The sequence below is a fragment of the Zeugodacus cucurbitae genome, chromosome 2 (assembly GCF_028554725.1).
Source record: "Zeugodacus cucurbitae isolate PBARC_wt_2022May chromosome 2, idZeuCucr1.2, whole genome shotgun sequence".
Classification (NCBI taxonomy): Eukaryota; Metazoa; Arthropoda; class Insecta; order Diptera; family Tephritidae; genus Zeugodacus; species Zeugodacus cucurbitae.
In genome coordinates, this window is record NC_071667.1 from 2,803,546 (window position 1) to 2,827,176 (window position 23,631).

At 35.6% G+C, this 23,631-nt stretch overlaps 4 protein-coding genes across 15 annotated transcripts in view; 2 read left to right on the forward strand and 2 right to left on the reverse strand.

The window, feature by feature from the left end:
* Positions 1 to 4,922, forward strand: part of LOC105221648 (putative transcription factor capicua) — a 52,488-nt gene extending 47,566 nt beyond the window's left edge. For all 8 annotated transcript variants that reach the window (XM_054225924.1, XM_029037888.2, XM_054225925.1 and 5 more), the window contains one exon: positions 14 to 4,922. In XM_054225924.1, the coding sequence (XP_054081899.1) occupies positions 14 to 42 (29 nt within the window). In that variant the 3' untranslated portion in view covers positions 43 to 4,922. The remainder of the gene's footprint in view (positions 1 to 13) is intronic.
* A 1,605-nt stretch (positions 4,923 to 6,527) lies between these two features.
* On the reverse strand, positions 6,528 to 7,954 carry LOC105221647 (uncharacterized). The gene is made up of 3 exons (XM_011198781.3): positions 7,627 to 7,954; positions 6,832 to 7,207; positions 6,528 to 6,764 (listed from the first exon to the last, which is right to left on the reverse strand). The coding sequence occupies exons 1-3, from the start codon at positions 7,810 to 7,812 to the stop codon at positions 6,544 to 6,546; spliced, it is 783 nt and encodes a 260-aa protein (XP_011197083.2). The 5' UTR covers positions 7,813 to 7,954; the 3' UTR covers positions 6,528 to 6,543.
* A 507-nt stretch (positions 7,955 to 8,461) lies between these two features.
* LOC105221646 (TATA-binding protein-associated factor 172) lies at positions 8,462 to 18,458 on the reverse strand. 2 transcript variants are annotated; one of them, XM_011198780.3, is made up of 15 exons: positions 18,048 to 18,458; positions 17,819 to 17,983; positions 15,899 to 16,301; positions 14,846 to 15,548; positions 14,416 to 14,713; positions 13,617 to 14,355; positions 12,681 to 13,546; positions 12,488 to 12,617; positions 11,931 to 12,420; positions 11,619 to 11,849; positions 11,208 to 11,555; positions 10,930 to 11,143; positions 9,605 to 10,859; positions 9,293 to 9,533; positions 8,462 to 9,232 (listed from the first exon to the last, which is right to left on the reverse strand). In XM_011198780.3, exons 3-15 carry the CDS (start codon positions 15,907 to 15,909, stop codon positions 8,783 to 8,785), a joined length of 5,976 nt encoding a protein of 1,991 aa, XP_011197082.2. In that variant the 5' UTR covers positions 15,910 to 16,301; positions 17,819 to 17,983; positions 18,048 to 18,458; the 3' UTR covers positions 8,462 to 8,782. The 2 variants fall into 2 exon arrangements, with proteins under 2 accessions (XP_011197082.2, XP_054081902.1); XM_054225927.1 differs by having other exon boundaries at positions 18,040 to 18,458.
* Positions 18,459 to 18,755: 297 nt separating this feature from the next.
* LOC105221645 (SWI/SNF complex subunit SMARCC2) lies at positions 18,756 to 23,471 on the forward strand. 4 transcript variants are annotated; one of them, XM_011198777.3, is made up of 9 exons: positions 18,756 to 18,989; positions 19,087 to 19,212; positions 19,300 to 20,218; positions 20,276 to 20,606; positions 20,659 to 21,436; positions 21,500 to 21,707; positions 21,952 to 22,044; positions 22,121 to 22,834; positions 22,899 to 23,471. In XM_011198777.3, exons 1-9 carry the CDS (start codon positions 18,873 to 18,875, stop codon positions 23,069 to 23,071), a joined length of 3,459 nt encoding a protein of 1,152 aa, XP_011197079.2. In that variant the 5' UTR covers positions 18,756 to 18,872; the 3' UTR covers positions 23,072 to 23,471. The 4 variants fall into 4 exon arrangements, with proteins under 4 accessions (XP_011197079.2, XP_028893610.2, XP_011197080.2 ...); XM_029037777.2 differs by having other exon boundaries at positions 21,500 to 21,668; XM_011198778.3 differs by lacking the exon at positions 21,952 to 22,044.
* Positions 23,472 to 23,631: the final 160 nt, after the last annotated feature.

Below are 23,631 nucleotides of genomic sequence, written 5' to 3' on the forward strand. Positions count from 1 at the left end.
TTGTTTCATTCAGATTTGCAACCGCAATCAAATGATGAATAATTAAGCATCCTGGAGAGGTCTGATTACATAAATACATAGCACCACTGTTCAGACTTAATAAAGAGAGAGTGAGAGAGGGAGTTAAGTACAATTAAATTCGAATTCAGTGTGCCATGGCAAAAAGTAATTATGCAATTTATGCATATGACCATACAATGCAATAGAGAGCTAATTTCAATCGCAATGAACAACAAGCTTTTAATGTCAGCTTAAGATATGTTTAAAGATACACATTAACACTAAAGGGAAAGTAATGTACTTTCATATTCTAGACGAAATGAGAATATGTAATTATTCGTAAACAAATTGATTGCCTTTTCGGTTATTGTTGAGAAAGATATAATATTCAAATATTATAGAGAGTGGAGATTCTTAAAAGTTAGCAGACCGATTCATCTAAGCAATAAACTTCTGCAATATGACAAGCGACCGAGCAACAACAAAATACAAAACTTTCCGTTGCAAGGGTACAATAAACCATTTATCTATTAAAAAATCCATAAGCCAAACCGAAATAAACGGGAGTGGAAAAATTATTGTATAAATTAAAAGATTCACAAATATATACACAAAGTGAACAGCACAGCAAAGAAACACACAGAAAACAAATTTTAGCACACATATAAAGCGAACACTTCAAAACATTATAATTAATCCCAATTAATTAAAAATAGTGTTTTAATTTAAAAAGATTCAACAAATAATACAGCAAAACATACAAGATAGAATTAAACCGTTATTCAAGCATATAATCCATGTAATGAATTCAAAAATATATACATATAACAACTAAATAAATAAGTGAATAATGAAGTTAAAATTTTGTATTAATACAAACAAACAAACAAAAACAGAACTAAGATAAAAGGTGTAGCAAATAAATAATTAATTATTAATCTTTAAGTAAGTTTTTGAAGTTGGTAGGCGAAATGAACTCAAAGTTAAATGAAACAAACTGAATTAATTTTAAATGGGGCTTAAAAATGTTTAAAATATAATAATAACACAATTAATTAATTATTACAAAAAAACACACGTAAAAACTATTCAAATGCAACTTAGCAAACATTATTGCGCGAAGAAATGATATAAATAATAAACTTGTTCAATATCCTAGCATTCGGTTCAACATTTTATACGCAAGCAAGTAAGCAATTGCATACGAATAATGTAAAACACACCCACATGCACAGATACATATCGTCATCGCATTGGCAAATAACCGTACTTTATAGCTTTCATTTAAATTTAGAACATTGCAGTCAAAAATTGTGCATTTCTTCGTCGATTTAGTGATAGTAGAAATTTTGCTCTTTCATGTATGCATATTCTTTTAAATATTTTACATAATGCTAAAAGAATTCACTGCAATTACGTCAGTTGTAAAAAGCATCTTTACGCTAAACAAACAAAACCTTATTTAATCTTCCACCAGCAGAAAGCGCATTTTTTGATTATTTTAATAAGCAGTAATTTGTTTCGAAATCCCACAAATCTCCAATCTTAAACTCTTCATTACTTAAACCCGTCCCATAACCTCTACTTCCCCATTTCATATACACATTGTATTTTATTCGAAATTTTATTAATAGTCTTTTGATTTATAATTTATGATTTTAACATTTATTTTAACTAAACAAACTAAAGACAAAAAAAGTTGTCCTTGTTGCATTTTTTATCTCAATTGTTAATGAAATGATTTGCAAACAACGGGGCATAAACTCTCGAAGTAATTGGCGCCTTATTGTTATGAAATACATACGATTTACAGCTTTAAGCCTTAGCCCATTAAAGTTTCTTTCCATTCCTTCTGCTGTTTCTTCAATTTGCAAAAACACTGGTTTGCTGAAATTTAATACGTTGAAAACTCATTGTAAAACTAAGAATGATTTTTGAATAATTGCTTTAATCGTAACTTCCCATACACCACAGAGGTAAGAGTTATGACAAACAAACATTCAAACCACTGTTTGTAAACACAAATGTGAGCAACTGTCGTCTTCCACTTACAATGCTGCAATATTAAAAATATTGTTTTTTTTTTAAACATATGTGCATTAATTAATATTTTAGTATTTTAAACATACACTCGATTCAATTTTCTTTTCATGAAGATATTTCACTAGAAGTGTCTTCAATTTGGTTTGATTGATGCATGTGGGAAAATTTAAAAAAAAAATCTGATTATTATCATTTTATCATAAATGTATAGTTTATTTTGCATGCATTTAAGACTGTATGACAAATTATTATTAAATTTATTTATGGTTATGTACTGTAGTAGTTACTCTTATGAAAACAGCTTACGTAGTTGCATTCACAAAAATACAGGCACACATACCGTTTCTTCCTTGTAATGTAGTTAAGTTAATATTTTAGTTATATTTCCTCCTTACTAAGTTAGAAATGTTTGCAAGTCTTAATTTGAAAAGTATACTAAAGTCTCAAATACGAATGCCAACAAAAATATGGTTATTTAATATATACATATACATAAATAGGTTTAAAAAATCCCTATATAGTTTTTTTTATATAATTTATAAGAAAGAAGAAAAATGTATTATCTAAAAATGTTTATGTACAAAAACGTGCATATGCTGTATATTCGTAATTTCAAAGCAAAGCTGTATGTTTAATCTTTTCTATGCCCCATTATAAATATACATATATAAAGAAAATTAAGCAAATAGCGCATATACAAATTATAAATGTGTTTTTAAAATGTTAAATAAATTTTGATTTTATGCAGAAAATAATTAATTGTTTCTGTTGTTGTTTTATTTATGCATTTCATTTACTTATTCAAAGCCCCTCTGACAAATTTTTTTATATCTTTTAATATTTTGTTACTTCAAAATTGTAAATATGCCCAGCCATACATTCTAAAAAGTTCCACAAAAACTTTCACTCTTTCTTTGTCGAACAAGTGTTCAACAAGTCATCATATATTAAATTTGCATATAAAATCTGGTTGCATTTTGAAATAATATGAATAATACTCAATAATTATTATATTATTGACATATCCAAAACTCGTTTAGATATAACATAACCACATACTATCCACATCAAATCAAAGGATTAAGTCATTATTTTATTTTAGTTTGAGTGTTGAAAATTTATAGAATTTTAAAATCATTCATGTTTTTGTATCTGTTATTTTTGTTCTAATCTCAACGCTCCATACAAATGTATAATAAACTCAAGAAATCGTGCCAAGCGGAGAAATATAAATACAAGTCCGAACAAGTAATGAATATTTCTCAAATATTAATGCAAAGTAAAATAAAAAAAAACTCGATTAAAAAATATAAAATATAAGTACTGGATACACACTAAATACATAGAAGAATAAAATGGATATTACTAAAAAGAAAAACAACAACATACGGTTTTAAATGTAATTAAGCAACTAAATGACAAAAGATAATTGAAGGATACATACATTATTTCACTTGGATTGTCAGCAAAGAAGACAGATTGCAATTTTCGGGTGCTATAAAACCCTGAACGGATCAAATTATGTTTGAGGGAGAAAGTTTTTGTTTATCAATTCTTTCAGTACAAAGTTAACGCATTTCACACAGAATATTCGATAATTAAATGCCTATTTTCTGTATGGTCTCACCAAAAATGTGGTTATTAAGTTTTGACCATAATATTAATAAATTGTGTTCTCAACATTTGGATATGCGGTATGCATATATCGCTTAATATATGTTAGTAAAACAAATTATTCATATTTTTGTTTTATTTAATTTGTGTAGTTAACAAGTATTAAGCGAAAGTAAAGATAAATTAGATCTAATGTCAACATATGAAAATACAACAGGGGGCAGCTATTTTATAGATATTATTTTACAAATATCTCTCCTTTGAAACAAAAATTACTTACATAACGAAAACTGTTAGCTGTCTCTCTACTCGCTGACTATACAAAGTATAAACGATTGTCCTCTATTTATGTTGTTTAGAAACCAGGTAAAATTCGTAAATTCAGTGATAATAACTGGAAATAATAATGAAATATTCGCAAAGTCAAAGTCTACAGAATTTTAATGAAAAAAAAAAAACAAAATACAAAAATCTCTAGAACCAACTTAAAACAAGAAACATAAAATAACTAAGTCCATACATACATATATGTGTGTATAAATATATATATAATATTAAATATGGTTATTGATAAACAATGCTAGTGCGCTGTACAAGAAAACCAAACCAAAGCAATTTACAAAACTTTTGGCAACAACCCTTTTGGATATGACGAAAACATAAACGAAATGCACGAGACAAACTTACAAACTAAAATACCAATGAAAATTGCAATTATTTAGCAAAGAAAATACAGAACAAACAAAGAAAACCGCGTTTCGGACTCAAAATTCTAAAATTCAGGTATTACGCAAATAGTCTTGAACAATAAATCAAGAAAACATAATTATGTAATTTACGTGTAAGTGAAAATTAATAAATGAATTTAAATTGAAACTAAAATGTAGAGAAAGAATTAAGCAAATATTTAGATACATTGTTTTACAAAAACCAAAAATGTATTTTAACAAAATGTTTCAATGAAATAAAAACGATTAAGATTAAGAATTAATTGAAAATTAATTATCACAACTTTTTGAGAAAAAAAAAAAATTAAAAAATTAAATTTTGTTTGCTAAGTTCAACGGATTTGAAGAAAATAATAGAATTCAGCTAATCTTCTCTGGCTTTGACATACAATCAATTTAAGGATAGAGTATTTGCCGTATTACAGGCTACGCTTACAGTCTTTCGAAGTACACAAACACACACCATCTATTACTCCTACTGCTCTGAGTATTGAAATGTTTCACATTTTTGATTTCAAAATGTTTATAAATATTTGGGAGCGACGAAGTTCGTAGAAAAGTCGTCGATAGTTTAATAACTAAAATTTATAGTTATTTTGCTAATTGAATTGAAATTTCAAACGTGGCACTCACTAATATATTCCACACAGACAAGGCCGAGTGTGTTTCGCATGTTTTAGATAGAGTTGAACTATATATTTTTACATTAAATCAAATCCATTTTAGTTACTTATTTCATATATGTACATATTTGCATACACTCATGCGTATGCAGATCTTATATTCCACATTGCACAAACGAAACTTAACAAATATACGTACATGAAAATGAAATAATTACATAAATAGTGTATGGAATTTATAAATACATTATACAAACAAAGAAAAAATATTAATAAAAATGTATGTGAAGATAGTCAACATATATTATGTTCAATTAAATTTAAAACAAAACTGAAAACATGAAATGGAGATCGACATATTAATTTAAAGTAGAGATCATAAACATGTTTTACGTTCACAAATGTCATTTAGCAATCTATTATTTCTACAAAAAATTAAAGAAAGCAATCAGAGAGCATTCTCGTCAGTAAACGAAACAAATATGCTTGCAACCTATAGCACCAATACATGTCTAAATTAGCACACATATATGTATATGTGTATGAATTTTTTTAAGAAATCTATAAAAAACATTCATACGTACATTATATTTCTAAATTCAATGTGTCTGACTACGGTCAAAGCAGAGTTATTGCCATGAATGTAAATTGTGAACAACACCAACAACAGTTATATATAATTACAAATATTGCATAGCATTATACATACATACATACTACTTACTTAAATATGAAATTACCTAACAAATGAATGAAAGTAATAATGAAAATACTGAAAAGTTTATATATATTATTATAAATACAAGATAATTAAATACAAAATTTATTCTAAAAACAGTTTTTTATTATTATTATATAACTGGTAGATGTTAATGTGTGGGCGAATAACTCACAGCTTATACATACAAAACTCTTTATTGATGATCTCAAATGCAGTGATCACCACCTGAGCCCACCCACCATATACGATACTTTTTAAAGTCCTTTGCAAAAACTTCAAAGCAAATTCGATAATGCAAGCCAGAGTTTATGTACAGGAAATTTTTTGTTAAAATTACCTTCGCTTATTTAAGGTGTAAAAGTTATAAGTTTTAAAAAAATATGAAAAGTTAATTTTTTTCGGAAATTTGTCACATTCGCTTTAGTATATACCAACAACAAATAATTATAATTATTTTTTAATGACGGAGTTTTTGACTACCTAAACACCTGTTCATATATTTCATGTAGATATTTATCATCTAGATAAATATTTGGTTGCATTCAACAAGAGGCACGCACGAACAGTGTATTTTAATGATTTTTACCAAAAAATGATGTGTAATAATCAAAATCTGAAGATTATATCGGACGTTAAATCACCCTATTAATAATTACACGCACCGCACATCAGTGGTCCATTAAAGCTGTTTATTGTCAAGCCGCATTCACCAAACGGTGTCAAAGTTCACGTGTGTTAACTAATGCATGCAATAAATGATGAAACTTTAATTCTCTCCAATAAAAAAAAAAACAAAAATTATACATATTTAGCTTTACATATCTCTATTCTTTATTTTATAGAGCCATAATTGCCTATAGAATTCTGGGATCCCATCGTTGACTTGTTCGCTACGTGAATGCATATTCGAACGGTAGAATTTTGAACGACCATTAATTGGATATGCAATACTGATATCAGCACAGTTGACGAAATTTTCCTGTGGTCCACAGCCCAAAGCGCTTGTACCATTTCCACAAGGGCCCCAATTATTGCCTGCATTAATAAAATGAGAAACGTTTAATTAGTTGAATGCGACAGATTACCGTTGCTTTGCGCTTACCACCAGTATACGTCCAACGCAGTACACAATGCTTGCAATTCAGTTGTTCGGGCAAAACCAGGTCTGCTACAATCCAACCCGCTGTACTACCAATGTAGAGACGGTTGGAGCCATCTACAAAACGTAGTGGATACTTGGCGAAACAGATTTCCGACTCACCACCAAATTCGCTCAGATTACAAAGATCAAAACGGAAGTAGCCCAAGTGATTGGTGGTGATGCGTACACCCACCCTGGCCGTGTAGGAGTTGTTATATTCTTTTGTTATTACACCCAAACCTCCATAATAGCCGCCTATTTCGTTTTGACGCGGCATGGGCATGGCATAATTATCACCACAGAGTCCACATTTGCCATTGTTTTTTTGCCATTGCACCTAGAAAGATCAATATGTATGTATGTATGTATGTATATCCGGGTAGAGAGTGAAATAACTGGTCTGCGCTGTTGAATTACAAGTTTTGTATCATTGTAATGAATCCCTCAGAATTCATTACAACATTACAATACTACATAAATATATATGTATGTATATCCCTCTTGGCAGTAAATGACCATTAAAAATTAAGTAAATCCTGTCTTCACTATTTTTAGTAATCCACATCCTTCTAAACTATATTTTAATAAACAACCATAAAAGACTTACATACATACATATATGACAAATCTATCGCAAATATGAAAAAAAAAATAATTAGCAATATTCAAAACATTAGCCAAAAGGCAAAGAAACCAATTGAGAATGGGTTACCCTACGGGTTTGATTTCCCCTCATCATTTAGCCCATTTCCTTACCGTCATACCACCACAGTTCAATCCATTATCATCGTAGTTAGTAGGCGCCGTAGAATTGTAACGCCAACGGGAGGAACGACCCGGCGGATCCAACATCATGCCATGGCCAGCTACCAAACCGCTATAAATACATGCAAAGGCCGCAAACGCTAAGCTAAATAGAACCCGCTGTTTGAAGGAAGACATCAAAGTGGAATTCACTCAAACTGTCGAATAATAAAATAACAATCCTTGAACACTTGTATAACACTTTACATCAACCACTTGATTAAATGGAAGACGCGTACTGATTTCTTTCAAATTCAAGATTTAAGACATACATTTATACTTCCCTCACATATTTATAGAAGACAATACCTTTTACGAACCCAATCTCATTATCAGCGGCCCCGCGGCGGTTAATACTGATAAAAAGCCGAGTCTCTTATCAAAGAATTGTGCTGCAATCCATACGAGCGTACGAGCATACTAGCTGACAGGCATTGTGATGGCATATATCTCTGTACACATGTACATATGTGTGGGCTAGTGCGCTAGATGTAATGTAGGTTTGATGCGTCCTACGAACACGTGATTTACGCAATAAAAATATCTATTGTATTGTGCAGCGCCAGTTGATTTATGAAATCGGCATTCTTCGAAGACATAAATCAAATAGTTGTTGTTGCAATGGAAAGTACCGGTTGTAATTGCGTTGTTTTCCCCCTTTAAAGGTTTGTTTGTTCTTTTTATAGTACTTTATTGATAAATTCCTTTACGGTCGTAAAGTGCAAACGAAGAATATAATACTTAATTACATATTATAAAAACATTATAAAAAGAAAACCAGCGAAAATTACTTAAAATATATATATTTGAAAAAGAAAAGGAAAGTATAAACTAAACAATGCAAAGTTCTCATTTTTTTAAATAAATAAAAAGGTGCACATTAAGAGGCTATATTATCATTATTAATTAGATATATCGAAATATATGGTAATAGTAAAAAACGGAAAATTCTTAGAAACTAATCTGCGTTCAAATCCCAGAAATCCTTTTAAAAGGTGTTGCTGCATTACGGCAATGTCTGTCTGGAAGCATTAAATTCCGTATCAACTCACAGTTATTTTTATTATTTATAAAGATATTATGTCCATTTCCTTTGTCAATTTGGGATTTACTTCTTCAAACCCTGCACAAAATTTGATACGTCATACTCCTCATCATACTGCTGTTCTGACCATAGCTCTGGCAGAGATTCAATGATAGCATTCATAGCCATTTGACTACCACCAACGCTCGTATGCGAGACTGGTGTACCGCTTGATCCTGTTTTGTCAGTATCTTTTGCATTGAACAAGTCAAATAGCTGACCCGTGGCCATTGTCTCCAACGAGGCATTCTCTGAACTAACCACAGTATTTGCGGTGAGTATTTTGAACTTCTGCAGACCCATGATTTTTTCCTCGAGAGTTTTTTGCGTTATCAAACGATACACATTCACTACCTTCTTTTGACCAATTCGATGAGCACGGTCCATAGCTTGTAGATCCTTCATTGGATTCCAATCATGCTCAACAAATATTACTGTATCGGCACCAGTCAAATTTAAGCCGAGGCCACCAACCTTGAGTTAGATGCAGATATTAATACATTTCTATATAATCGATTAATACGCCAGCTTTACCTGAGTAGTGAGTAGAAGGACATCGATACTCGGATCTGTGTTGAAGTTATTTACAATTTGCTGTCGTAAGGATGCTGGCACGCTGCCATCCAGACGCAAGTACGTAACGGAAGGCAAGTGTTTGCGCAACAAGTCATTCTCGACAATATTCAGCATAGCTTTCAATTGACAGAAAATTAGCGCGCGATGCTGGCTAACCGTCTCTGTCTGAACGCCAATGCCGCAATCCAGCAGTAGTTGTCTAAACCGGATAGAAAATGTCAAATATTTTATAACATATATACGCTCAGATAACAATTGTTATGTACTCACTTCAATGCCGGCAATTTCGCCGAGTGTTCGATGTCGTCTAGAGAGCTCTGCTGTTTCTGCAACTCCAGTGTGATCTTCATGTACTCCGAATGTTTTGGCGTCAGCACCAATTTCGGATGATTGCATACGTTTTGTAGATAACGCAAATCGTGGAAAATGTGAGCCTTCTTGCTAATGCTATCACTATCGCCTAAACTCTGCAAGCAATCCTTCCAATGTGAATTCAAATGTGTACGACTGAAGTCCTCGTACAAACGCTCTTGCAATGGACTCAATTCGCAAAGTAAATCTTGGGTTATTTTTGGTGGTAAATCGGTCAACACATCTTCCTTCACGCGTCGCAACAGGAATGGTAGCACCTGCCGATGTAATGCCTCCATGGCGAGAACGCCGGCTTCCTGCTCTTTTGAAGAGCTCTTAGAATCTCTGGAAGCAAGTATAGGTCGACTGTAACGTGCAATAAACTGTTTTTCAGTGCCAAGGAAACCAGGCATGAGGAAGTCAAAGAGTGACCACAGCTCAAGTACGTTGTTTTGTATAGGCGTTCCCGAAAGAATCAAACGATGCTTAGCCTTGAGCATCTTAATGGCCTTCGAACTTTTTGTTTTGCCATTCTTTATGATGTGGCCTTCATCCAGCACACAATAGTTCCAATGTATGGTACTGAAAAAATCTATATCTTTTCGTATTGTGTCATATGAAGCCACAACCAAATTACACACCCCAATTTGGCTACGCAATTTTTCGCGCCCAATAGGCAATCCCACGTAATGTAGTGGGCGCAAAATATTCGATTTTTCTATAAATTTTTCCACTTCGTACACCCAATGGCCAGTGAGAGTGGGTGGACAAATGACCAAGCTTGGCAGTGGTGCGGCTTTGTCTACATGGCGTTGGTAGTGATCGCCAGCAAGAATGCAAATCGTTTGCAATGTCTTACCAAGACCCATATCATCGCAGAGTATTCCATGCAAATTGTATTTATTAAGAAACCATAACCAATTCACACCTGCCTGTTGATATGAACGCAGCTCCACCGAAAGTGGCACTGGCACCTTGTAATCGGGTATACTTTTTGGTGTAAAAAGATAGTCGAGAAATTCGCGATCGCGTATCTTACGCTGCTGCAACTCTACTGAAGGAATCTCGTTTTTGATCGATTTACTTCGCGAGTCTAACGGCATCAGCTGAATAAGTGCAGCGAAACAATGGGTAGAAAGCAGGCGGACCGATTCGTCAGGGTCACTCATGCAACCTGGAGTGTGGCGAAAAACAAATAACATAAAACAAATAGTTATAGTTTGTTAAACGATAGAGAAGCTTACCCAACAATGGGACGACTAGAAGGACGGTATAAGGCACAATAGATAGCTGCAGCTTGTCCACCACACGTTCAATGGCCTCAATCGCACCCTGGCGCTGGATCACTTTCTCAATATTAACCAGCATACCAAGCAGCACGTCCAACACAAAGTGCATTGCGCGCACTAAATCGGCAGCAGCGAGTGCTGCAATACATCGAGCGACCATGTGGCGTACCTAATTATCAAAATAGATGTCAATAAATTTAGTGTAGGCTTCAAAGACAACGTAAGACACTTACCGCCTTTAATGGATGCGTAATAAGTACACTGAAATGTGGAAGCAACTCGAATAGCTGCTTAAACACTTTTTCTTTGGCTGAAGTATCGCTGGCAAACTGCAAAAAGTGTGGAGCTGCAATTTCGATCAACTGCAGCGATGTAATTATATCATTTGTCTGTGCTAAGTCTAGGGGCACATCCGATAAAAGCTCCATATTTGGATAACTACTGGTGAATTGTTCAATTTTAGCAAAGAGGATCTGCTGGAAAACTGGTATCTTGGAGAAAATATACATCTTAAAGCCTAGGCAAATCTTCGATATGGCACAAGATGCACCCATGCGCTGAATGCGATTTTGTTTCAATTCCTGTTAGATTAAATATTACTCAATTGTAATTAAAATCTTAAATTCACTTTAAAAGTAACTTACCACCGCATTGGCTACATTGGTGACGTCGCCCGCTGTGGCAAGGGTTTCAGTCAACGGAGGCCTGCCGGGTCCGCGGGGAGTACTCGCAGCAACACTGCGGTTGCCAGTACCACCAATTTGTATATTATTTTGTTGAAGGCTTAAAGTTAAAATGCCATAATATACGCAATTGTTTGTGACTGCGGCCGTCTGTGGCAATGGGGTCTGCTTCAATGTCAATGGGCTTAAAATCTAAAATTCATATGGGAAGTATATACAAACATGAGTTCGACATATTTATTTCGTATTTTAAGCAGTGCTGCTTTTACTCACAATTTTCGGCGTAAACTGAGGATCGCTCTTCAGTAGCGTACATAAGTTAGTCAGTATTTTACTATTGGGACTAGGATTTCTATCACACACTTGATGCATTAGTTGTACTAGGAACTCCGCCGAAAGTTGTTGCAGTAGCTCGCACTCTTCTCGTTTTATGGATTCCATGAGAGGCTTTACTATCGGATTAAGTTTCTCCGGCAGGCACTGCATACATACAACGGCAGCAGCTAATGCCGCTTGAGCGCTTATATTATAGGCGCATTGCTCAGCTGAGGTCTGCGTAAAAGAGTTTTGTAAACCGCGCCTGCGCTCTTCGAGTGTTTCCAACAATTTCGGTTTTAGTGCATATCGATGCAAACCCTCTGTGAGCGTGGTGGCAATTGCTTCAATTTGATCCAATGTAAAAACTCGTGCATTGTTGAAATCGTTTATGACTATTTTATATTGTTTTAATGTGGCAATGAGATCATGAGCTTCTTGGTGAAGTCTAAATGAAAAAATAGTAAATCGAATAATCACTTCGTTTTATTGTCAGCATCGAATCAAACAAATACCTCGTAAAAGAAATGGCTACTTCGTCATAATAGACATACTCCATGACACATGCGCGGAGTTTCTCCGCCAATGTGGGTGCAGCTTTATGCATTGATGGATCCATTTGCGCCCAAAAAGCAATTGTTAGACCTTTGACAAAATGTACGTAAGAAATTTATATGAGCACATTTATGAATTGCCAATGAAGCTTACCACAAACAATGCGCTGCACCGCTGACCGAGAATTTAAATGACCTAAGAGCACTTTGGTATAACAGTCCATCGGTGATTCCATATTAGGCGTGTACGACACACCCGGCGCAGGCTGTACTAGATATTTGGAGAGTGCACCCAGCACCCTGGCTGCCATTATACGCGCACGAATTACATTGCGTTCACGTACTTCCTGAGGCGTCGCCTCATTGCCACCAAGAAAGTACCTTTGCGTTGCTGGAGTGGAATTAGCATCCAAGTCGTCGGCAACGCGTTGTGTACGTCGACGGGGTGTAACAGGCGAGCTTCCATTAGCTGATGAGGCCACAGAAATGTGTGTTTCTGCAGAGGTATGTATTAATATGGAAGAATCGAAAGCGAGACGCGCGGGCTGCATAGCTAAGCAAATCCACGATGACACGACAGGGCAAGCTGCATGAAGTAGTGCTCCCAAATCAGAATTGCATAACAAATTGTTCCATACTTTACACGACATCTCTTGTATATCTGCCTGAGGTTCGACTAGAATACGTTCATAAATGAAACGAAGGGCGTCCTGCAATAGTTTCCACTGCCAATCGACGACACCCAAATTTAGATTTAATTTTTTCGAATCGAAATTGATTGCTAATGCAGCGGCTGCATCATTTGAAGATTCCTTACTCGACACAATCACACCGTTGCCATTGTTAATATCGGCAGTGCTTGTAGCAGGAACATCCACAGTCGTAGCTTCAAGCTTCTCTTTACTTAAGTTACTGGCAGTGAGTGTTTGAAGTGTTAGCAAAGTAGATTTGCGCACCGAACTGGAGCTATGCGAAAGGAATGGCCACAGTCGTGGAATCAGGGTAGACATTGGTTCCATTCTTTAAGAAAATATACACAATAGAAATACACATAATGAGATCAAAAATTTTGGATTGAATAAATACTCACTGTATCCAAGAGCCAGCATTTGGTAAACACAGAATCGCGGCCAGCAAACCCATGAAGCTGTTGCTGGCACTTGTCAGCTCGTCCTGATCTAATAGCAGGTCCCATAACATCTTTACGATCGACGACACCTGCGCGGGATTCAACAATTTCGGTAGCCACGTAGCGATCGGTATCAAAGTTGACGCGGCAACAGCGCCCACATCGTCCACGACGTCGAACAGCGCTAATAATATGTCATTTATAGTTTGCGGCACATAAACGGGCAATAGGTCCTCACGTACTACAAAAACATATTTCAAACCCAACAGTCCACCGTGACGAACCTCCCATTCCTTCTGCTTAAGCAATTTCATCAACAGTTGCACGATCTGATGGACTTGCTCAGCATGCATTTCTTTAACAATTGTACCCAACACCTGTGCACATGTTTCGCGTACTGGTGCCACGACTTGGTCGGACACGAAATCGCCGAAGCGATCCAAGCAAAGTACGCAGAGCAGGCGCAAGGCCGCATCCTCCATCCAGAGATTGTGATGCTGATATATTTCTTCGCGGGACATACCGATCGCTTTACCAGCACCATTGGAGTGACTGTTAATTAGTTCGCGCAGCGCAGTTGCAGCGCCGTGACGTACCTCCCATCTGGGGTTGAAGAGGTCAACATATAAACGTGCACAAAAGTTTTCCAGGGGCCAATTGACGGCATCCACCCACATGCCGGTCGCGTCAGGAACGGGATCTAACATGAAGAAATGAAAATTAGTGATAAACATATAAATGACAATTTAGCAACACCAACCATTCAGTGTGTAGAAAACCTCCTGTCGTTGCAGTGAATCTGTTTTAACTTTCTTGCGCTCCGGTTCATCGGACGCACTGGAACCATTCTTACAGGTCCCCAAACCGCTACTCGTACTGCTATTACTGCGGCTTAGACTATTAACTGATGCACTAACACAAGTGCCACTTGTGGTGGTATTGATATTTTGTCGCGCTTTTCGTTTGGCTCGATTCATTTCCCGACAGCTCAGTTGTTGCCCATTGGAGGCAATTAAATTTGAATTGGACTTTATATTCAGTATGTCTTCAACTGGAATCTGCAATGAAAATGAAATTTAAGTAGGAGAAAATATATATCGTATGTAATCAGCAGGCATCTCGAACGAGTGCTTGGGTTATATATTTCTGAAAATGTTGCCTCTGATGTCGGCATGAAAAGGCTTACATACCTTCTCCTCATTGGCATTGTAAGAGTTGCTGTTGTTGGACACCATAACATCCTCGTCGGTTATCATATCCATCAAATTGACGCCCAATTTAGACGCCTGCGTCAGACCTAGTTTCTCATTCAGCAGTGCACGTTGCCGACTCAACCTCTCTGCCGCAGTGGCGTTAGCGTTTCCACCTCCACCTCCATCGACAATCGTCGCCGTCACATCACTTTCATTCAAATCGAATTCAATGCCCTCTGAGCCGATAAGACGCGCGCCTTTATGTAATATTTGCTCCAAATCAAATTCCGCAAATGATAACAGGCGGTCACGGTGCTGCACGTCACGACTACAGCTTTGTTCACTGGATGTTGTGGCGGTGGTGGCCACCGACTGGCAGCTGTCATCCTCGCCACCACCAGTGATAGAAGCTACAGCTGACTCTTCGTCTATGTCCTTCTCTTTTTTGATAACCTCACGTTTTATGGTGGCATACAATTCCGGCTTCCAAGCGGGCACATTTTGCAAAATCGCCTCGACAGCTTGTGAGGCAGCTATACGCGTATCCCATGAAGTGCTGTGCAAATACCCAATTAGGCGATTCAGCAACGCATGCAACTCATGTGGGTACAACTTCTGCACTTCTCCGATTTGTTTCGCTGCCGCACGACGCGTAACCGCGGATGAGCCAGACTCCAGCAATATAAAGAGGCGATCCAACCTGCAGTTGGTTATAGAACGAAAAGGTGTAAAATGAAAATAACGATATCAACATGACGCTCCATTGATGAAAATAAGGAGTACAGCAAAATATTAAGAAAATAAGAAAATAGTAGAATGGCTTGCTCCACTTTCGTGTTTTATATAATGTGAATGTACACATACATATGTATATTGTGTGTACCGAAAAGGGCTGAACACAGTGTTTACATAGCAACACAAGATGTATATATACATACGTATATTTTTTTACAATATAGATATTAATGTTTAAACAGTTGCTTGAATGCCAATTTCTAAACATACACTGTATATATATTGTTTTAAAAGCTGCGCTTCAGAAGTACTCACCGCGAAGTCATTGTTTGCTCTTTGCCTGTGGGGATTGTGCTGTTTTGCTGGCTTTTTTCTGTGTTACTGTTGATGTCACAATAAAATGTACTCGGTTTTATCGGTTTATACTCGTGCACACAGCTTGTATTAGTTCGTTATAGATATAATTTTAAATTTACCCAAATAATAAAATTTTTGCTTCCAACACTAATGAGACTGTTGTTGGTGTTTAGCCAGGCTTTATATTCTTTAGCTCGTACTTATATATATTTATGCATATATATATATGTACATATGTATACATGAAAAGATGAGAATTTTTACAAATGCAGGCAATTTTTGTCCATATATTGGTTTATGGCAAATCGATTCGGTAGCGTTCTTGGCAAATTACTTCTTCTATTGTCCTTTTTAGTATTATCTGCAATATAGAAAAATTAATCGGTAATTAAGAATTTTACCGAGCATAAAAATAAAACAAGCAAAATAGGCTAAGTTCGGATGTAACTGAAGATTTTATACTTTCGCAATTTTCCTGGAAACATTTTATACTTTTATTTACAACTTCGAAGCATTATTAAAACTTAAATTAAAACATAAACACTCAAGTGTCAAAAGTCATATATGCGAGAAGTTGAAAATCATACATATGCAAATATAATCGACAATTTATGGCAAAACAAAATATTTGGAATCCATGAAGTCAAACTCCCACTCTTCAAATAGTTATAATTCACAATATCACAATATTTCTGATATATTGCGCTGGGATTCAGGCACCCATTGAATTTAGATCCTGTTCTAAAAAAGTTGTTACCCTCCCCCCAATTTTTGGCGATCATTGACAGGGTAAATATAAATCTGTGTATGTTAATCTTCAAACGAATACAAAACGAAATTTTCAAGCGTTTTGTTTAAAGTGAATATATTCATATCATATATACAAATATAAATGGAATACTTAGATTATTTACGAACATTTTGCTTATTGAAAGCACGATTGATAAACCATAACATTTATTAAAGGCAAAGAAAAAATTAATCCACTGCCTTATAAAGCATACAAGCATGTATTCGTACATTTGTATATACGTAGAAGCTATAGTATTCACCATTGCGTTATCAGCTGAAGTTATGTGGCCCCAATGGCCTCCACATAGAAGCTGCCACGCGCATTGCGATTTAGGAGTCTTTACATATTCGAATTTCTTATTTTACTTGAGAAGACAGACGAAAAAATAAATAGAATAATATAAAAGTCAATTGATGAACATTCCACTTCTTATGAAAAAAATAATGTAATTTCTAATTATTACTATAATCTAGGTGGAAATCAATATTTATGTATTTACAGGCTCTTATTCAAAATGATGTTTTTAAGATTTAAATGAAAGTTATATAACATTTAGAAGATTTTAGTTGGATAATTGTATTGTAAAGATGCAATTAACAAGATGTTTTGTTAAAGTTTTAACTTGTAGAGGGAGCTGATTAGGCATTTGGAACATTCATCGATATAACTACTTTAAAAAATTAGGTTAAAAACGTACATTAGTTAATAACACATATTAATACTGCTGCGTATAAATTAATTAAGCATTTTTAATTGTATAATTCTTCTTAGAATATTATTTTAAAGAAAATATTTTTATTAACCAATCATACATAATATGTATATGATATATATATAACGAAATATTAAGGCAGAGAACATAATTTTATATCTTTGATGAAGAATACGTTTCTATAAAAAATAATTCCACACTTTAAAGAACTTTTTAGTTTATCTCAAGGATTTTGTGCATTTCATTCATGTTCATATACATTTAATTCATTTTTTGTAACACTTATTTGGCCGGCAATGTCCATTACATAGTCATATTTTTCACTATTCTATTCTCACTGCATTTGACTGCCACTGTGACGTCAGCGACTTACCTTGGCTACGCTCTCTTTCTCTCTTTTTGCTGTTGACCGACTGCGCTGCTTTGACGTTCTAATTACTTCACCTCGTTTTCACACAGCTCCCGTATATTTCTTTGTTTCCGTCCTTTTTAACGCCTTTATTGCGTTAATGAAGAATTACATTACTTCTTCAAATAGCTATTAGAAAGGATTTTATTAGCCACATTTGCAACGCCTTTTCACATAAATTTTACTCATTTACTACTTCATTCTGCATTACTCTCCAATTCGCAAAATACAATTCTGCCCACCTCGCTGCCTCAGTTTGCTTCGCACATTCGATTTTTCATTAATTCGTGGCTTCTCTCTACCAACTTCTTACTTTTTTTCACTTTCAAATATCAATAAATCATCTCAGTCGCATATTTTTCCGCCTATAACTTCACATTATTACGTTTAAATGCACATGATTATCACTAACTATTTTCTCAGCGCTTTAATTTAACATTTGGCTTTTCACTATACACTTCCACTTTTTCACTATATTTTTCCGATTTTTTGATTTTTCCTGGGAAAGCCATCTCGCTGAACGCTCAAATTTATACTGTCAGCGTTTCTTGATTGGATGGGCGATTTATTGCAGCGAACCGACGTTGTCGCCGTCGCGCTAGCTGCGTTGACAACAATTCGGTCTGTTGTCGGTCTGTCAAATAACAGGGTTGATATAAATATGTAAAAAGTGATTTATACAATATAATAAATTTAATTTAATTTGTAAGCTTGAACAAATAAATATCATGTCTTGTTTATAAAAATACATTTTATTAAAGATGTCGCAGAAATTCTATTTTAATTACACCGTAAGTACAACTCGTTTAAAAAACACTTTTTCGAATTAATAGACCCCTCAATGCAACTCTGTTTAATTCTGTCTCTGTACTGTCATTCGATAGTTCTTCTTTGGCTTGTATTTCCAGATAGATTTTTTGTTGTCTTCTATGTGCTTTGTCGTACAAGTCGTGAAAATTATTATTTTAATTGATATATCTGCATTTGTAAAGTTATTGAATAGTATTTTGTGTTGGAAATGAATACTTTAGGTCCAAAAAAGGACGGAAGTCCGAATGTGGAGTTCTTTCAATCTCCAGAGTCTCTACAAGGATTTGAAACAATCCGCTTGTGGTTACAGAAAAATTGTAAAAAAGTAAGTACAACAACGCGTAGCTGATCAAAAATGGCGCTTCGTTCTGCCTATGAAAAGAAAATGAAATAACTAAAAGTTTACTTAATTTTTAATGTAGTATTTGGCAAATAATACCGAAACAATAACAAAGGAATCGTTGGCGCAGTTATTAATACAATTCTTACAATATGTGGAGGCAAAATTGGGAAAAAATGCACCTGAACCGCCGGCAACTCGTATCCCGGTAAGTGGGCTGAACACAGGGTGGTCGCAAACATTATTAACTAAAAAACTACGTGATTATACCCGTGATTTCGTTCATATCCTATAGATGCGTTTATTCATGGATTTCAAACCTGGCGGTAGTTTGTGTGTCATCTTTAGTACAATGTTTCGTTTTCGGGCTGAACAACGTGGCAAAAAGTTTGATTTTTCAGTGGGTAAAAACCCACCACGCAAAGATCCAAACATACAATTACTTATTGATATCGAACAAGCACTTGTCGAGGCAAACCTTTACTGGATTCATTACATATACATACGGCCGGAAATAAATAAGGAATTGGCTCAGAAATTGAGAGATATTTTAAGTACCAGGCGGGTAGAGATTGTAACCGACGAAGAAGAAGCTACACACACCATATACCCAGTTGTTGATCCACATCCTGACGAATATGCACGACCTGTTTTTAAACGTGGTAATCATGTAATGTTGCATTGGTATTATTTCCCGGAATCCTATGACTCCTGGGCTATAAACTCATTTGATTTACCGGAATATGTGCCAGAAAACCATGAAGTACCGGGAGAAAGGTGCTGGCATGTGTCAGCATCTTGGATTTTAGATCTGGAACAATATAACGAATGGATGGTTGAAGAAGATTATGAAGTAGATGAAACAGGCAAAAAGAAAACACACAAACATCGTATGTCTGTTGATGATATAATGTCGTTGGGAGCTGATGAGAAAAAACGAGTCTCGGGCGGAAATAGTGCCGCTACCAAGCAAAAAAGGCGTCGTTCACCTTCGCCAAATACATCCAAGCCTGGCAAACGCAAACGCTCTCCTGCTGTATTACATAAGAAAGCCCGGAATGACGAGGATGATGAAGACTTGACTCGTGATATGGATGATCCCCCGGCAGAGCCAAATGTGCAGGAAGTGGTAAAGTCATCATCCCTGCAATCGACGGCTAGTCCAGCACCGGGAGGAAAATCACGTGCAGACAATGACATGATGCCAATAAAAGGTAACTTTAAAGCTTAAATTATGTGTAATAACATATATTAATGTACAAAAATTCCAGGCGGAACCATGACCGATTTGGATGATGAAATGACAGGAGGTAGTGCTGCACAAGCTCTTTCCACAGGAGATGGTGAAAATTCTCAAACTGGTAAAACTAGTGATAATAGTAATACCCAAGAGTTTTCTTCTTCTGCTAAAGAAGATATGGAGGATAACGTAACCGAACAAACACATCACATCATTGTACCCTCATACTCGGCATGGTTTGATTACAACTCTATTCATGTCATTGAAAAGCGCGCAATGTCGGAATTTTTCAATGCCAAAAATAAATCGAAAACTCCTGAAATTTATATGGCCTATCGCAATTTTATGATTGACACTTACAGGTATTTTACAAAAATATTAATTTATACATAAAATAATTTTTTATTTTTTTAGATTAAATCCTACCGAGTACTTAACTAGTACTGCCTGTCGCAGAAACCTAGCCGGAGATGTTTGCGCTATAATGCGTGTACATGCATTCTTAGAGCAATGGGGTCTCATTAATTATCAAATAGACGCAGAACTACGACCAACTCCAATGGGACCACCGCCCACTTCTCATTTTCATATTTTATCAGACACGCCTTCTGGTTTGCAATCTTTGAATCCACAAAAAACACAGCAGCCATCTGCAGCAAAAGCTTTACTTGATTTGGATAAACCAAAAATGAACAAAGACGGTAAAGAAGGTTCAATAGAAGGTGATAAACCGTTGCTGTTACCGGGAGGAATAAATATTAAAACTGAAACTTTGGAAAATGGTAGCAACACAGGCCAGCAATTCGGTCTGAAACTAGATCAATATGCAAAGAAACCTGCGGCTATGAAAAATAGAACCGCAGCTAGTATGACCCGTGAATGGACAGATCAAGAAACATTGCTTTTACTCGAGGGTCTCGAAATGCATAAGGATGATTGGAATAAAGTTTGTGAACATGTAGGAACTCGTACACAAGATGAGTGCATACTGCATTTTCTCCGTCTACCTATAGAGGACCCTTACCTGGAAGATGATGGAGGATTTTTGGGACCATTAGGATGTCAACCCATACCATTTAGTAAATCTGGCAATCCTATTATGTCGACGGTGGCATTCTTAGCTTCCGTCGTTGATCCTCGTGTAGCAGCAGCTGCAGCAAAGGCTGCCATGGAGGAATTCGCTGCTATAAAGGTAGTCATATTGATATATATGTAACGTATTCATATACTATTTTTTTTTAATATTTGTTTTTAGGACGAAGTACCCGCTACAATAATGGATAATCATATGAAGAACGTGGAGAAAGCATCAGCTGGTGGAAAATTCAATCCATCTTTTGGGTTAGCCAACACTGGCATAGCCGGCACAGGGACTGACAAAGAAGATGACGATACTAATACAGTAGCCATGCCAGTGAACACAGGTGCGGTAGATGAAGAAATGAAGGATGTTTCGAAAAAAGGTGACACATCTAATGTTGTGTTATTTTTATTTAATTTCTACTAATTTGGTTGAATTTTACAAATTTAAATCCAATCTTGTTATAACCAAAATTATTTTTTTCTATCTTTTTTTTGGATTTTTATTTACTCACCAATATCTGCATCACGTTCATCCTATTGCTCTTGTTTCTTATGTTCCTTTCCGTGTATCTTCTGAAACTTGCATGATCAATATGAACATTTGACATTACAACAAAATTACAGACGACAATAAAACACATTCAAATGAGGCTAATAAGACAGAGAAGCTAAATAATGAAACAGAATCTGAAAAGAAACCAGAAAATGATTGCAAAAGTATTAATTTTACATTTTTTAAATTCTCTGAGTGTATTATAACTTTATTATTCTGAACTTTCTTCTTCTTTTAAAGATGGTGCAGAGAGTAAAATTGAAGACACTAATGACACAGATACGACGTCAAAGGATCCTGACATCGTCAAGCAGGAAGTATTCAACGAGGCTAACGTTCAAACCGCTGCAGCTGCAGCATTGGCTTCGGCAGCTGTTAAGGCCAAGCACTTAGCCGCTTTAGAAGAGCGCAAAATCAAATCGTTAGTAGCATTACTCGTGGAGACTCAAATGAAGAAATTAGAAATAAAACTGCGCCATTTTGAAGAGCTGGAAACAACAATGGAGCGTGAACGCGAGGGGTTAGAGTATCAGCGCCAACAGCTTATAACTGAACGTCAACAATTTCATTTGGAGCAATTAAAAGCTGCAGAATTTCGAGCACGTCAGCAAGCTCACCATCGACTTCAATTAGAACAGCAATGGCAAGGGACTACTGGGGCAAACGCCGCAGGCAATGGTCCACTTGCTGGTAATGCAACTCTCAGTGGGGCCAGTAATGCACCACCTACTCAAGGTCACCCAGTAGTGGCTGGTGCCGGCGGCGTAGTCGCTGGTGGCACTATAGCAACAAATGTTAGTAATGTTGGGTCTCAAAGCTCATCTGGGGCTGTGGCTCAAGGTGGAAACACACAACCACCTATTGGTAGCTCCTCACAACCAGCTACAGCTGTATCACTGGGCTTACCTACGCCAACAGCGCCATCTGTACAACAACAACCGCCAACTCCAATGGGTTCGTTGGATAAATAATGATAAATAAATCTGATATTAACCAATTTACGAATTTCAATCCACAGATACTACAACAACTGCTTCTACAGCCATCCCAACAGCTGCCGTTGAGGGACCTACAATTACTGGACAGACAATTTTGTCACCACCTAGCGGATCAACAGGCATGCCATCTTCTAATGTACAACCGCCAAATGTACAACCAACAGGCGTATCTCCCACAGTACCACCATCTTAAACAAATCAAAAATTTCCCCATCAAATTCCGCTAACTCTATATAATCTTAATTAAGTTATTGCTTACAAATACTAGATTACATTATGCTCTAATCGTAAATGATTTTATATTTGCTTTATGAACTTTAATTTTAATTAATCTTGTATCAGGCATGCATTGTTTTCATCTGGATATGATAGATTGCAATATTTTGGTGTAAAAAGCATACGCACAATGCTTTGACTATGGTATACTTCTAATTGCCCACCAACAGGTAAATACTACTCAAACGAGGGCAAATTGAATAATTGAAACTGTATTGGAACTTCGTGAAAGTAAATAAAAATCACATATTTAATTATCATGGAATTATGATATCGAATAATCCCAATAAAAGTCATATGCAAACATGTAAATTGTATTTAAATCTTTGAAATTTGTTGAAATTAGGTAATAATTTCATTTGCGCAATGAGAAGGTGCATTTATTCAAACCTCGATTAGATTTCGGTACATCTTGTTATTTCAATGCCTTGCTTCACATAGTCGTTAATGTGTTGCAATGAGATCCTTGTTGTTACA